The sequence below is a fragment of the Oryctolagus cuniculus genome, chromosome 8, assembly GCF_051225735.1.
Source record: "Oryctolagus cuniculus isolate XC-2025 breed Fujian yellow rabbit chromosome 8, ASM5122573v1, whole genome shotgun sequence".
NCBI classification, from domain to species: Eukaryota; Metazoa; Chordata; class Mammalia; order Lagomorpha; family Leporidae; genus Oryctolagus; species Oryctolagus cuniculus.
Genome location: NC_142874.1, coordinates 121,378,327 through 121,394,453, shown reverse-complemented (window position 1 = coordinate 121,394,453; position 16,127 = coordinate 121,378,327). Strand labels below are relative to the sequence as shown.

The 16,127-nt window shown below is 41.3% G+C and overlaps 2 protein-coding genes and 1 long non-coding RNA gene across 3 annotated transcripts in view; 2 read left to right on the top strand and 1 right to left on the bottom strand.

The window, feature by feature from the left end:
• The window catches only part of LOC103350774 (uncharacterized), a 170,260-nt gene that overhangs the window by 52,951 nt on the left and 101,182 nt on the right, over positions 1 to 16,127 (bottom strand). The window lies entirely within an intron of this gene.
• Positions 6,399 to 7,884, top strand: PPBP (pro-platelet basic protein). Its single transcript, XM_008267883.4, has 4 exons — positions 6,399 to 6,651; positions 6,953 to 7,082; positions 7,223 to 7,366; positions 7,459 to 7,884. The coding sequence occupies exons 1-3, from the start codon at positions 6,531 to 6,533 to the stop codon at positions 7,323 to 7,325; spliced, it is 354 nt and encodes a 117-aa protein (XP_008266105.2). The 5' UTR covers positions 6,399 to 6,530; the 3' UTR covers positions 7,326 to 7,366; positions 7,459 to 7,884.
• On the top strand, positions 12,187 to 13,136 carry LOC100008921 (platelet microbicidal protein 1). The gene is made up of 3 exons (NM_001082162.1): positions 12,187 to 12,353; positions 12,667 to 12,796; positions 12,907 to 13,136. The coding sequence occupies exons 1-3, from the start codon at positions 12,251 to 12,253 to the stop codon at positions 12,992 to 12,994; spliced, it is 321 nt and encodes a 106-aa protein (NP_001075631.1). The 5' UTR covers positions 12,187 to 12,250; the 3' UTR covers positions 12,995 to 13,136.

The following is a 16,127-nucleotide window of genomic DNA, read 5'->3' as shown; positions in this document are numbered from 1 at the left end:
TATGTAATTTTAATGTCCTTCATTCTACTAGCCCTCCTTACTTGTCTCTGGGTGTGGCACATTCACATAATCCTGCAATTCCTAAAGGTATGACAAGATCCATGATCAAATATGACTAGTGACTTTGTTTTTCTATCATAGTTTAATTCTTGCACAAGGAAAAGGAGTGTTGTGGTATCTTATGTTGTATATAACTTCAGAAGTCCTTCCTGGATGTTACAAAATGAGAAATTTACTGACAGACCTAGCACCTGGGGATTTCTAGTTGTCCCCATGACTAAATCAAGGAAGAGAAAGACAGTATACAATGCTTCTAATATTGGCTGGCGGTTTGGGTTTGCTCTTAGTCAGCGGAATTAATATTATCTTCCTGAGAAGGACTGTGTACATTTCAAGTATGTATAGTGAGAGTCCTGTTTCTTAAACAGAGAAATTATAAGGGCTCTGCAAAATCCACCTTCTTAATAAATGGGTTTCTCCTGCCACAGAAGTTTATGTGGTTGTTTCTGATTCTTTTCTAGGGATGGACAAAGAGAAAAGTAGTTGACTCATTTCTAGCTAGTTACTTTACAATTTGTAAAGCTTGTAATTTCTTTACAGTTTGTAATTTCTTTATGGTTTGTAAATATTTTTATGGTGCTGTAGAAAGCCAGAGCAATTACATATCCAGTCTAATCTCGAGTACTGTTAAATAAGTGACCTTAATAATTTGTTGAACACGTCTATTCTTAGTTCTCTCCTTCATAAAATCAGTGTAGCCAAGTCTATTTCCCAAGCACAGAGGGCTGTCCTAGAACAAAATAGATGCTTGATAAATGTGAGTTCTTTTCCCAAGCTTTCCAGCTCAAATTCCCCTTTATAAATGAGGAATTGAGATCTGCATAGCTTAAATACCCTATTTTCCTGACTTTATCCATATTCTTTCTAACCACATATGAAAGTTTATGTTTTGGTGCTCCTGAGAATTTGTTTCCATGAGAAAATCAGGGCTACGGGGCGGGGGAGTGGAGTGAAGGACAAGAGGGAGGGAAGCGGTGGGGAGGGGGAAGAGAGCGAGTGAGCGAGAGAGAGAAATAGAGAGAGAAATATCTTCCATCAACTGGTTCACTCCCCAAATTGCTGCAATGGCTTGGCCCTGGGCCCAGACCTAGGCCAAACCAAATCCAGGAGCCTAGAACTCTGTCCAGGTCTCCCACATAGGGAACAGGGCCAAAATATCCTGGCCATCTTTCAGTGTTTTCATAAGCACATTAGCAAGGAGCTGGATCAGAAGCAGAGCAACTGGGACTCACCAGGCACTCTGATAATGGGATACTGACATTGTAACTTAACCTGCTATGCCACAGTGCCAGTCCCACACTGTGAATCATTCTTAAAAAGCTTCTGGAAACTATGTATTGTCTATGTAGTTTCTGTCAATTACAAGGTAGCATTTTCAAATTAATGATGTATTTTCCTTCAAATACATCATTCAGTGATCAAATACTAAATTACTGTCATTTGTTGATAATCTTGATACAAAACAGACCCTGTTCCTCATCCTTAGGATGTGGAGATGATGAGAAGGAGTAGCTTTCAACCTAAATTAATGTATTTTTACAGCAGACATACCCAGTATTTCCCCCAGGCCAAGATTGTCCTACAAGGGGAGCAGAAGGGAGGGGAGAGTAGAGTGGGGAGGAACAGGGAAGGAGGAGAAGAGAGATGGAAGAGAGCAGCAGCAGGAGGAGGGGAATGGAGGGCTTTTGTATTGACGTTGCTTTGTTTTTCTCTTTTCTCCTCCTTTTTTCCTTTCCTTCCTTTTTCTCTCCACTCCCTCCACCTTTTTCCCCCTCTATCCTTTCAACTCATTGCTGAGAATTAAAATGGTGCCACTTAGGAGAGGAGGAAGCTGACCATCCAGGTGCCTAGCAGGAATCTTAGCAGCCAGTACCAGCTGTCTCCACAATGGATGAGGCCAGTCTTTGACTTTCTTTTGACAGCTGCAATGACTTTCTTACTGCACACACTTACAAGAGCTCAGGTAAGACCTGGCAGTGAAACCTCTCATTAGCACATAGAATTGCCAAACCTCATAAACTGTTACATTAAGCTACAGCATGTTACACAGTAAAAGCAAATCCTTAATCCTGGTAACAACTTAATGTGTTTGCAGGCTTTCAGAAGACACTGTATTAGAATTCTCTTCAAGGAGCCGGCGCCATGGCTCACTTGGCTAATCCTCCGCCTGCGGCGCCGGCATCCCATATGGGCGCCTGGTTCTAGTCCCAGTTGCTCCTCTTCCAGTCCAGCTCTCTGCTGTGGCCCAGGAGGGCAGTGGAGGATGGCCCAGGTCCTTGGGCCCTGCACCTGCATGGGAGACCAGGAGGAAGCACCTGGTTCCTGGCTCAGTCCGGCCGTAGTGGCCATTTGGGAGGTGAACCAATGGAAGGAAGACCTTTCTCTCTCTCTCTCTCTCACTGTCTATAACTCTACCTGTCAAAATAAAAAAAAATTAAAAAAAGAAAAAAGAATTCTCTTCAAAACAATGAATGTATTGTATTTAATTTGGTAATATTTATGCATTTGATGTTCAATGAATGATAGCAATTAACATAAAATTAAAGTTTCTCAGGACTGCAACATTTTTAATACTCCTAAGTACCAGCACCCAACTCTTTCAGTAACCCCACTCTACTCCACACCCACCCATGCCTCAATTCTGGGCAGTGTACAGCAAAACTCAGTTAACTTGAAGGCTAGAGTAATAGAGATCTGGACACTTACTGTAGATCAGAGTCATGCTGAAGATACATGTGGTTCCATCACGTATTGAAAAGCTTTTGTTGGCTACTATTTCAATTTATTGACCCAAACTGACTCAAAATTTAACAATTTAACCTCCAATTTTGCTGTACCAATTGCTTTTATGATTAATTTCCAGATAATAACTTGTTTCCATTATACATGAAAGAAGAATTTGGAAGATGTCAGTTCAAATTATTCTATATAAGGCAAGGTTAATTCCCTTTGTTTTAATGAATAACAGTCTGATAATGTCTTTTTTTTTTTTAACAGGCAGAGTTAGATAGTGTGAGAGAGAGAGACAGAGGGAAAGGTTTCCTTCCGTTGGTTCACTCCCCAAATGGCCACTACGGCCAGCGCGCTGTGCCAATCTGAAGCCAGGAGTCAGGTATTTCCTCCTGGTCTCCCATGCCAGTGCAGGGCCCAAGTTCCTGGGCCATCCTCCACTGCCTTCCAGGGCCACAGCAGAGAGCTGGACTGGAAGAGGAGCAACCGGGACAGAATCCGGCGCCCAAACCGGGACTAGAACCCCGGAGTGCTGGCACCACAGGTGGAGGATTAGCCTAGTGAGCCGTGGCACTGGCCATGTCTTTCTTTCTATATGTTTTAAAATAGCTAAAAGATCATTTCTGTTGTCTGGTCAAAGGAATTTTCTTATTTCCTTAGTGACTTTGCAAAGAGAAAAGAGATAAAATAGCTTACAAGAAAAAAAATTCAGAGACAGTGCAAGATTTATAAAAAGGATATTGTTATTTTTAAAACCCAAGAACTTCTGAAACTTCTTTCTACTTCTGGAATTCATTTAATTCAAAATTTTGTAAAAGCCATCTGCTTTTAATTAAATAATTTATTTTAAGATATCTTTTACCCACTTTTGTAAAGTCAGTTTATTAGCATCTGGATTGCATTTCTCATCATGGAAATTAAAGGAAATGATGTAAGTGACAGTAAAAGAGTAGTCATGGTAATGGTAGAGGATTATTTAGATTCCATTGTTTTGCACAAATGCTCACTTTTTAATAAGAAAGAGCTAAATTAAAAAGTCACACACAAAAAAGAACTTGGTAATGCCTAGCATATGATAAATATTTAATCAATATTTCTTGAATAAATAAAAGCTAGCAGAAAGTTGCTTTAACTCAAATGCTAATCGGCTTGTGAAATATTAATAAGTGAAGAAATGTGCTCATGTTTCAATTTGAAACTTGCTGACAAAGTGTAACCAGACATATTTGTTGATTAAGACAATGACTTGATGATGATGATGATGATGATACTGTGCTACATGTCACCTCTTTACTGGTATCAACCACCCCAAATACCCTGACCTAATCATCTCTGATGATTTTCCACATAATTCTGCAAAAGGGTCAGGGACTTTTGAGTAATAATACTGAATGATCTAGGGAAGAATCTGAACAGTGTAAGTTTCGAGAGAATGAAAATGTTGAGTGAATTCAGTAAATATTGTCAGCAATGTGTTTTGGGTGGTTGTGATGGACAGAAAAGGAAAGATACACTTAATAATGTTAAAAACATTCATATCTTCCTCTGCAAATAATCTTGAACTTATATTTAGTGAAAATACACCAGACTAGGGAATTAACAGTATTTCAGTGAAAACAATGAGAAAAGACTATGACGTTGCCACTCAGAAAGAGCTGCAAAGAAGCATTCCCTCGTTGTTGTTTCCTACCAAGCATTTCTCTGTCACTGATTCCACAACTAAGCCCTTAGGAAGATACTAATGCTCAGCTAAAGCCCTTCCTTTAAGCTTGCCTATGAATTTCTGTTTGGGAACAGGTGGAAATTATTTTAGTTTAATATGTCCACTACTAAATCTACTAATTCTAATTTATAAGAAAATAAATGAGGTAGAGAAAAATAAATTATACATTCAAAAATAGCACTTAAGTAGAACTTTTGTAGGCATAGTCAACAACTATTAAACAACTGTGAAAATGTAAACAGTTGGAAAAGGTATCCTGTACTCATTCTTTTGAATAATGTAATTCTGTATTTTAGTGCTTTCAAAATTATTTGACTTTTAACGGCATAAACGTGTAGAAGAATTTGGGAAGTTTAATATCACATATAACTTGTATGTAGTTGTAACAGGAAGACAACTTGTGGTCAGGCCACTTGTGAACTGCCTTCTCCTTTACCCTTACTCACTGTTTTATACCACAAGTGCGTTGGATCACGTGGAGCTTGATTTGAGAATTTCAGCTGATTTGTAAGAAAATAGAAATTTTTCTGCATATGATATATATCCATTGATTTATTTACTGATACTGTGTGTGATTAACCTGTGTATTGAATTACTCTACAGGCTATAAGATATATGACATAGTCAAAGGAACCTAGGATGTACTCTGCCTTCAAGAGTGTACAGTCTAGGTGAGGAGCCAAGTCTTAGAGCTGGGTCAGGGATCCAGACCCTGACATACAGGTCAGCATGTGACGTGCAGTCCCCCTCTACCTCTGTGGGGCTTAGTCTACATCTCAGATTAGGATCTGAGATTTTCCAAGTAGGATTTCACTGCAATTTGTAACAGTGCAAAGTCAAAGTCACCAGCAAGGCACGGGCTGAACATTATCCCTACCACAGAATGTAGTGCCATATTAAAATGAATGGGGCAAATCTACAGTGATGTAGGTATAAGGATGCTGAATAAATAGTTTTGAAGGCCAAAAGTAAGTTATATGAATTTAATGATCCATATAGAATAATGATTTAATGATCCATATGAAAATATGTATCTCCATGTGTTATATGTCTCTCTGTGCATGCATACATATGTACAATATAAATGCAGACAGAATAGAAAACTAATGTCAATTTTACTAAAGGTATCACTGGAGAATGGTAATGTGGAATAATAATGAAGAGGAACTTACATGTACTCCACATGTATCTGCAGTGTATAAATCTTTTAGAATGAATTTTATCAATTATTTCTCTATTACTTTAAGACTCAAGGGAAAAAATATTCTGGATCTTGCTTTTTAGGATGTATTCTGATAGTAGAAACAAATACCTTATTTTATAATACTGGGGAGGGGTATGGGTGAGTTTTGCTTCTAATTTCTCAGTGAAATTGCAAAATTTAATACATTTTAGAAGACAGAAAAAAGCTCAAAATGTAATATACAAAGTGATTCTATACAAGTGGTATTGGCTCATATTTTATCACATACTCCAAACCAGTCCCACAATTATCAACAACCATGACAGAACTGCTTTTTCAAGCAACTGGAAAGGAAAGGTAACTCCCTTTTTCATGCATTTTTATGAATTCTAGTGCTTGTAAGTATCTATTAAACTTATAAACTGCATTACAGGAAAGTCAGAGTATACTGCTACACAGTCATACAAAGAAAATACGTAGAGTAGCTCAGTCTAGTTCCTACTTCCATAACCAGAATGCTTATATGTGTGTTAAGAAGATGGGTATTGAGAAAGGAAGAATAAGAATGTGAAATAAGCATAAAACACAACTTAGCAGGAATTCTGACCAGTGTGGTAATTATCTGGGTTAGGCACACTTGACAGCACTTTTATGGGTATCTTACCACATATCCTCTTTCCCCGCCTCTTCTTCCCTATTGAGCTTGAAGTAGTGTGTATAAAAGGCATCTGAAGAGCAAAAAAACCCCACTGAGCTGAAGATTTCCAGGCAGCAACTCACCTCCAGGCGAAGGGCTCCTGGCTCTGGAAACACCTCTAGCTCATCTTCTCCACCATGAGCCCCAAGCTGAACACCACCTCCTTCGGCACCAGTGCCCGCCGGTTTTGTGTCCTACAGGTGTTGCTGCTGTTGTCACTGCTCCTGACCATGCTGGTTCCCTCCACCAGTGGACAAAGTAAGAGAAACTTGGGGAATGTTAAGGCATGGGCCCTGTTTCCCTGCAGCTGTGGCTGTTCTCTTACAGCTGTGTCTAGGGATGAGACTATCTTGTGAATCCTGGGGCTGGAGAAGACCATGACACTAATAACTCTAAAGGAAGGATAGATGCTTAACGGGCACTTCTCATGTGCTGGGCTTTTGGCTAAGGCTTTACCAAAGGTTTGCTGATTATATTCTCAATGGCTTTCTGAGATACATACAAAGAGGAAAGAGGGAAAAAATCATGACCACTAATAGAGTCATCTTTTCTACCCTAGTGGTAGATTCAGAGATGTATGCTGAACTGCGCTGCACATGTTTGAAGACAATGTCTCGAATTCATCCCAGTAGCATCAGCAAATTGGAGGTCATCAGGGAAGGAGTCCATTGCTCCAAAATGGAGTTGATGTAAGTTCCTGCCTCTCTAACACTGCCTCATCAGAGAAGGCTTCCACTGCCTTCCCCAACCACCCAATTAGCTCCAACATCATGGATCCCTTCTGACAATCAAGCCAGGGCACCCATAGATAACTTCTTCTGTCTTACAGAGCCACAATGAAGGATGGAAAGAAAATCTGCCTGAACACAGAAGCTCCAAGAATCAAGAAAATGCTCCAGAAAATGTTAAAGCATGACGGATCTGTTGTTTAACCTGTTCACTTTCTGCCAGACTTTCTTACCTCCCAGGAATGGTAAGCTTTTAAAGCTTTAACTTGCTAGAGGTCTTATTTATCCAGAATACCTGTTGTCACTGTATTAAAATTGGGGTCTGTTTTTCTTTCAGTCTCAAAAATCCCATTATGTCCTGCAAAGGCTGGCTAAACTACGGCAGAAAGAGCATGAAAATAAACACAACTGTATGGCATGACTTACTCTGATTCTTGGCTAAACATTGTACTGTGCTTTGCATTTCTTTATTTGAAGATTTCTTTCCTAACACATTTGTGTTAATTGTTTCCACTGCTTTACTGTTAGAGTAGACATGCCCATGAAGACTAATTAAATTTATGGTGAGCAATGATATTAGGAATTGCAGAGTGCCCAGCATGGATACTTGCATGATAAATGTTTATCAACATGTTTAGTGTTTTAATAGAGTTTTCATTATCTCAGTCTTAAGATGTCTTGTTTCCCAGAATTTTATGAAATGTATTTCTAATGTTTACTTTCACATTTAAACGCTAAAAATAATAAAGTCTTTTGATGTTGAGCTTTGTAAGCACTTATTATTTAATTTCAGATGAATATATATAACATTGGTAAAGCAAAAACTACATGATACAAAAACACTAATATATTCTACTTTTAAAATTCCAGTATTTTCTGCAGCAAAAATATTTTACTCTGGAATGTTTGCATTTTCTTTAATATCTATGTGCTTCTAGATTTATTATTAGAATTATGTTTGCAAAGAAATACAGTAGAGAATTTAAGTTTCACTAGACTTTTATTAATCAAACAAATTTTTATTTTTTTTAAAGATTTAGTCATTTATTTGAAAGGTAGAGTGACAGAGAAAGAGAGAGTGAAATAGACATATCTCCCATCTTCGGTTCAGTCCCTTAATGACTGAAGTGACTAGGAGTGGGCCAGGCCAAAGTTAGGAGTCTGAAATTCCATATAGGTCTCCCACTTGGGTGGCAGAGTCTCAGATACTTGGAATGCCATCCACTGCCTTCCTAGGAACATTAGCAAGGAGCTGAATCAGAAGCAGAATAACCATGACTTGAACCCAAACTCTTAGATATGGAGTGCAAACATCCCAAGTATTAGCTTAACCCACAGCACCCCAATACCAGCCCCTCATTCATTTCTTAACCCCTAAAATTTATATACACACTATTCCTATAGAAGGTATACATGAAATCAAAATGTGCTATTTATTTATTGTAATGTGTTATTAATTTTAGCAGAATGGGGTGGGGAGGAATTACACTTTAGTATTGTACAAGTGGATGATCTGTCCAATTTTTAAAAAAATTTATTTATTTATTTATGTGTAAGTCAGAGTTACAGAGAGAGAGAGAAGGAGAGATATATATAGAGAGAAGTCTTCCATCAGCTGGTTCATCCCCAATTGTCCACAACTGCCAGAGCTGTGCTGATCCAAAGCCAGGAACCAGGAGGCTTCTTCCAGGTCTCCCAAGTGGGTGCAGGGGCCCAAGGACTCGGGCCATGTTCTAATGCTTTCCCAGGCCACAGCAGAGAGCTGGATTGGAAGAGGAGCACATGGGATGCTGGCACTGCAGGCGACAGCTTTACCTGCTATGCCACAGCGCCGGCCCCAAGCTGTCCATTTTTAATGTAGTATAAAAATAACCAAAATATCAATCTAATATGCTATCATGTTAGGTGTTTTGCATGTAAGAATTAAATATTCTTGCAAACTATGATCTGGTTAAGGATATGTCCTCTAGAACCAGATAACTGGGTAACCTGACACTATCACTTGCTGGCTGGTAATTTTGTTTAGGTTACGTAACCTCTCTGTGTCAGTTTTCTCATCTACAAAATGTGATAATAAAATTGTTTATCTCATAGAGTTGAGGTGAAAATTTTAAAATATTAATAAATTCAAGATGCTTGAAGTATTTTATATCACATAACAACCCATATATAAATGGTAGTGATATTTTGTTATCATTAAATGTGCCCCTTATTACAAAGAAGATAACTGAAGTTCAAAAAGATTAAACAATGGGCCCCAAGATCAGATAACTAAGCAGGCTACAGTCAAGGTTTTGAAACTGTGCTCTTAAGTACTATGCAACACCACTTTCTTTATTCTTATTTCTCTGATGAAGAGATTATGTACATATCACACACATTGTGTTATTGACACACAAAATAGGACCTGACTTATAAATAGCATACTACATATACTGAATTTGTTATGGAAGAAGAAATGAATTCAGCTACTCCAACCTGAACATGATTTTGGGACGTGTTCATGTCATCAGCATGTAGAACACCAAGTTCACATTGCTTGGGACTCATTTTATCTCCAAACCTTCATGGGCTCTTTGCCTTAAAATGTTCTCCCTAGGGGCCGGCACTGTGGCATAGCAGGCTAAGTCTCTGCCTGCTGTGCTGGCATCCTATATGGACCCTGGTTCGTGTCCCAGCTTTTCTTCTTGTGATCCAGCTCTTTGCCATGGCTTGAGAAAGCCATAGCAGAAGTGGAAGATGGCCCAAGTGCTTGGACCCCTGCACCTGTGTGGGAGACCCGGAAGAAGCTCCTGGCTCCTAGCTTCAGATTGGCCTGGCTCCAGCTCTTGCGGCCATTTGGGGAGTGAACCAGTGGATGAAAGACCTCTCTCTCTGTCTCTCCCTATCTGTGTCTGTAACCCTGCCTCTCAAATAAATAAATAAATAAATCATTAAAAAAATGCTCTCTCTAAAAATTAAATGCATTTACTAAGTAACAGTTAGGCAAAAAGACACATGTAATGAAGCAGTAAATAGGGATTACAGTTGTTTTCATTATTTTTTTTTCTTCAAAATAGGCTTGTGACTCACAGTTGACAGGCCAGCTCTTGAGAGCTGCCACAGTGTTTGCCTTGGGTTCATAATCCCTGAGACACAGATGACTTTTATTTTTGTGTACATGTGCAGAAATTTTCTTCTTAGATGTTGAGAAATGATGGCTCAATTTCCAATCAGTGCCACCCAGTTTCCTCAACACTGCACATACGGAAAGCTAGGGGTATGCTGCTCCTTCATATTCAGAAGGATCCCTCCTGCCCATTCTTCCTGCTGCTAAGCCAGAAGGGCCTCACGTTTCAGTTCCATATGTGGATGGCACATATTCTACAGTTGCCACTGTTGGATGCCGTATGTTCAGCAATGTATGTCCCAAAGAACCCCCCTTAAAGAGATAGATCACTGTCTAAGGGTGACAGACAGGGAGACTCATTGTTACAACCAAATGTGACATGTGTTAACGTGAAGGCATCCTCCAGTTGCGTGAAAGAACTGAGATGTGAACAAGTCAGAGCCTCATCACCACGTTTTCAACACTTATTATATTCCCTAATGTAGCTACTTTATATTTAGTTCCGCCCAGTGTGCTAAAACAGTGGTGGAAGAGACTACAAGAGTGATAAACAGAAACTTCACAGAGCATGCCATTTCAGGAAAGAACTCATTTTAAATACTCACACATCTCTGTGTGTATAATATGTGCATGGGTGTTGGTGTCATCTGCGAGAAACAGGAAAGCAGAGGGTGTCACAAGATAGAACAACAAACAATCATAGCAGATAGAGCTGCCAGGAGAGTCCTGATGAGGAAATGAGATGTTAGCTGACGCCAGAGACGGGAATAGGATTTAGCTGAAAAGGCAGGTGGTGGAAGAGTAGGAGAAAGAAATGCTAGGTCCAAGAATTCAATTGCACATTCCTGCAGGAGTCCTGTCTTGTTGAGCTCAAAGCCCTCAGTAGTTCATACAGTGGGCTGCTGATGACCTTTCCTACCCTTCATCAACGTGATGGAGGGCCTCTGGCTTTGTAATGAACGTGAACCTTACCCCGATCAAGAGCCAAAGTCATCCTTTTTCAAGGAAGGGGAGACAGTCCACACTGACTGTACTATTTCTAGTGTGGGATTCTGCAGCATACCCTCCCCTGGCCTCCATATTGTCTTCACACTAAGTTTCCATTGTTCTGGTTTCCTTGGTGTTGTCTCACCCATCTCTGGGACTTGCCAAAGGTACAGCAGGTGCTAGGAGATGTGGCCCAGCAAACTCTTCTTGTCCTCTCCTCTGGGATATTGTCTAGAATGGAGCTGGATGGAGGAACATTCAGGTACTAAGTTTTTATGAAAGAATGCATTCAAATATCACCTGCAATTTTTTATGAGTAAGAGTGCTGAGGATAATAGACATTTCCTGGAGTGAGCTGAATGGCTACTGGTACCACCTGACCAATCTGATGACTGGACGAAGGCTTCCACACTCAGATGAAATTCAGAATAGAGGTGGAGGAGACCAGATTCAACTTTTTAGTAGCAGAAACATCTACAAACAGCACACTCTTAACACATACAGCCACAAGGCTCAACTTGCTAGTAAGCAACAAGAAAGGCTGGAGCCTATGGGCAGTGCTTGGTAATGCTGGTGGGAGTTGGGAGGGGAACAAAAAGTGTCCTCTGGGTCCTGAGGATCCCTGCTGTGTCTGCTGCTTGCTGACTACAGAAAAGACTGCTATTAAACATAAAAGAGAAAAGGCGAACCTTGCAAGATTCAAGCACTATTTCTAGATGCACAAACACATGTTTGTAATACACATATGTAAGTTCAGCTAAGGTTGCCGATGTTAATCTTGCACCCAGCTCCCAGCGGAGATAAGTGACTGATTCCAGACAGTTTTTGTTTGGTTTTGTTTTCATCTTGGCTGGCCAGAGCCCAGTTCTTCAGTGCACAGCTTCCGTGCCGTGGCTTCTCACCCTTCACCCAGGCTTCCGGACTGCATGGACAGTAAAGATAAAACGGGCTCACAGCGCCCCTGCAGCCACTGGCCAGCGGAGCCCCAGCCTGCCTTCCTTCGCGCGCTCCATCCGGTTGCAGCCCCGGCGATATGAGCATCCCAGAGGCGTCTGGTGCCCCCCGACCCCGGCCAAGCCGCGGACTGTTGCTCCTGGGACTGCTGCTGCTGCTGACTGTGGCAGCCGCCGCCAGTGGTGAGAACCCACACCGGAGAAGGTGCCGGGAGCGATTGAGAGCGGGTCCGCGTGCTGGGGCAAGGGAAGAGGCGCTAACGCCCAGGGTCCCGCTACTCTTGGGCGCACCTGCCGCGAGCGTGGGCACCGCACTGGGCTGCACGCATGCTTTACCCGGCGGTCAAAACGTCCCCTTTCCGAGGGCGGCGTGATGTATGGCGCAAGAAATGAAGGCCCAAGGCAGTGGGAAATACCGCTGAGGTACCTTTGGCCATCCAAAGCCCCCACTCCCTGCCACCTCCCCTCTCTCCTCCTCTTCCTCCTTCCCTCTCAGATGACCCAAAAGAAAGTGAGGGAGACCTGCACTGCGTGTGTGTGAAGACCACTTCCCTCGTCCGGCCCAGGCACATCACCAACCTGGAGCTGATCAAGGCCGGAGGCCACTGCCCCACCGCCCAACTGATGTAAGTCCTCGTGTCCCTTGGATCTTGGATCGGTGCCCATGCTTTGCGCTTCTGCCCACCCCACCCCTTCTCTTCCTGCCTTCGAACCCACCTCCTCTCATCCCTGGCAGAGCCACGCTGAAGAACGGGAGGAAACTCTGCCTGGATCCGCAGGCGGCCCTGTACAAGAAAGTGATCAAGAAACTCCTGAAGGAGTAGCTGCTTGCTGCCTAAATCTGTTTGTTTGCTCTAGCGCCTGTTTGGTTATTTTTTCCCCCTTCACTTTCACCTAACTGTCCAAGAGTCCTCTGATGTTTATATCATCTTTCAAATCTTAAATAAAAAACTAATATAAACCAGATCTTGGTAGAGTCAAAATGTTTATTAATAATAGAGCAAAAAATGTTGACATATCACATTTTCATATAAGAAAAAAACTCTAGAATTTTAAGTAGAAAATCATTTGGAGGAAGGATTCATTTAGTGAAGACCGGTTTTGCTTGTTGTACATTGGCTGACATTTGTTTGCTTGTTTGCAATCACTGCATTACTTCACAGCTACATATTAACTTTTACTATTATTATTAGCTTTGCCAAATGAACATTAATATCAATGAAGCGTTACCAGGCTGCTTTAAAAAAATAATCACTAAAGGGTCACTGTGGCGCAGCGGCTTAAAGCCCTGCCCTGAAGCACTGGCATCCCATATGTGCGCCGGTTCTAGTCCCGGCTGCTCCTGTTCCGATCCAGCTCTCTCCTATGGCCTGGGAAAGCAGTGGAGGATGGTCCAGGTGCTTGGGCCCCTGCACCCATGTGGGAGACCCAGAAGAAGCTCCTGGCTCCTGGCTTCATCGGCGCAGCTCCGGCCGTTGCGGCCATCTGGGGAGTGAACCGGCAGATGGAAGACCTCTCTCTCTGTCTCTACTTCTCTCTGTAACTCTGTCTTTCAAATAAATAAAAATAAATCTTAAAAAATAATCACTAAAAAGTCTGTTTCTGCTTTTATCCCCTGATGATTTAGGCTCTCCTAGTATCAGCAAAAAATTAACGAAAATGAACCTAGAATGACTACTTACTGTAAATAATCATGTACTACAAAAAATGTATATTAACTGCATTACCTTTCAGTTGGAGTTTTCCAATACACAAAGTACCTTTGACAATTTTAGGAATTACATTCAAAAACAGTCTTTATTGGGGTCTTTTGAAAATATTGACGTTTCACAAAAATGAGATGTTAAAAGCAGTCCTGTTCCCATATTACTTCCTGTGGTGGAGCCTTCATTTGACAACCTATGGGACTGATTTTATTATATTCTATTTATGGACTGTTAATGTTGTTAATGTTGCTCTAAGCCTACACATGTAGATTTTTTTTCCCCTGAATTTTCTCAGATTCACAGAAATCTTATTTGTGGTTCACTCCTCAATGGGTTCCTTAACATCAGAGGTGTTAAGTTTGTATGTTAAACAGATGTGAAAACCAGGAGAGGTGCCAGTTGGTATTTTTATTCATAGTTTAAGAAGACATTTCGGCACTCTGGGGAGAAAGGAAAAGTGTAACAAATGAGTATATTAGTTACCTATGGCTTCTGTAACAAATTGCCACAAACTCAGGGGATTGAACCACACAAATATGTCCTGTGGAGGTCATAAACCCAACATGAATATTACAAGCTCAACTCTGAGCTGGGTTCCTTCTGAGGCTCTAGAGGAAAATCCATTTCCTTGCCTTTCTCAGCTTCCAGAGGACACTGGCACTCCTTGGCTTGTGGTTTCTTCCTCTCTTTCCAAACTGCATCACTACAACCTCCACTTCCATCGTTATCTCTCTCCCCTCTCTCATACCCTACCTGCCTTTCCTAAAGAGAGCCTTGTGAAGACATTGGGCCCACTTGGATAATCCAGAATAATCTTTTCAGCTCAAGATCCTTAACACACCTATGATGTCTTTTTCTACCATTTAAAGTAAAATAGTCACAGGTTTGGGGGATTGCTGCATGGAAATCTGAGGGCTGGAGAGCATCAGTCAAGCTGCTGTGTTTGATCCAAAAGGCAGAACGTAGCTGAGGCAGGAGAAAGCTGCAGACCCTTGCTGGTGAGCAGAGGCAACTTCCACCTACCGTAACAATGTTTGTGTTAGGGAGGATGAAGCTCTTAGAAAAAACAGAATGGTACAATTAAGTCTATTGGGGGAAGATCCTTGGGATGACAAACTAATGAAAATAAATACAATTTATAGAGGTTTATGAGATGCCACATCCACATTACAGGTGAGGTGATAAGATCCCCACTCTGGAGTTGAGATACAGTCTTGAATAAGAGACAGCTTATGAAAGGCAGCACAGATCCATCTGACTCCAAATTCCCTGCTCTCAGCCTTTCACACTGGCAAGAGGCATGCTAGCTAATTCTTCAGACAGGAACTGTCCCATTAAGCAGCTTTTTAAGATGGAGCAGGAATTTCCCAGTGAAGCAAAAGGAAATGGGAACCACTGAAAGATAAGTAAGTGGATTCACAAGATCATTCCATCTTCAGCATGTTTGGACACACAGTTCTGCAAGGATGGACAGAGAGTGGGTGGTGGCCCCCAATTAGTTTTTATCTACTTGGTGTTTCTCCTCTTTGGTACAACTCTTATTCACTGATACCCAGTTATCTTTCCAAAATGCAGATGCAAGCATGCACTTCCCTGCATTAAATGTTCACACTCAAAAGTCTTTGGCATGGCATTCAAGGCTGTGCCACACTTACTTCCCCTCTGTCCTTAGTTTCCTAGTCTGGGAGATGGGGATAATATGACTTTCTACTTCATAAATTGTTGTGAGGACTAACTAGATGAAGTATACAAAATGATCAGCACAGTCCCTTACGCATAGCATGTGCTCAAAAATCAGCCACTATTAGTTATATTATTGCTATCAATATTGCTCTCAATGTACCATCCCCATCAGTTTGGAGTTTTGAGTAAGACGTTTAACAGAGCAACATTTGGTGATAAGTAAGTAGCCAAAAAGCTGAAATAGCAATGAAAGTTCTTCAAATCAAGTGAACTTTGAGGTGAATGTTTGACATAGCAGTTAAGATGCCACTTGGGACACTTGCATTCCACATTGAAGTTCCTGGGTTTAAGTGCCAGTTCCACTTCTGATTTCAGCTTTCTACTAACGCATACTCTGAGAGGTAGCTTGTGATGACCAACTACTTGGGCCAGTTCCACTCATGTAGGAGACCCAGATTGAAATCTAGACTCCTGGCTTCAACATGGCTTAACCCCAGCTGTTGCAAGCATGTGGGGAGTTAACCAGCAGATGGGAGATATCTGTCTCTCTCTCTATCTCTCTCTCTCT

Bases quoted from the DNA above. Each gene is read 5' to 3' on its own strand.
- PPBP (XM_008267883.4), top strand. From the start codon at position 6,531: ATGAGCCCCAAGCTGAACACCACCTCCTTCGGCACCAGTGCCCGCCGG. The intron at 6,652-6,952 runs GTAAGAGAAACT...TTTCTACCCTAG, and splicing joins TCCCTCCACCAGTGGACAAA to TGGTAGATTCAGAGATGTAT. The intron at 7,083-7,222 runs GTAAGTTCCTGC...TCTGTCTTACAG, and splicing joins TGCTCCAAAATGGAGTTGAT to AGCCACAATGAAGGATGGAA.
- LOC100008921 (NM_001082162.1), top strand. From the start codon at position 12,251: ATGAGCATCCCAGAGGCGTCTGGTGCCCCCCGACCCCGGCCAAGCCGC. The intron at 12,354-12,666 runs GTGAGAACCCAC...CTTCCCTCTCAG, and splicing joins TGTGGCAGCCGCCGCCAGTG to ATGACCCAAAAGAAAGTGAG. The intron at 12,797-12,906 runs GTAAGTCCTCGT...CATCCCTGGCAG, and splicing joins TGCCCCACCGCCCAACTGAT to AGCCACGCTGAAGAACGGGA.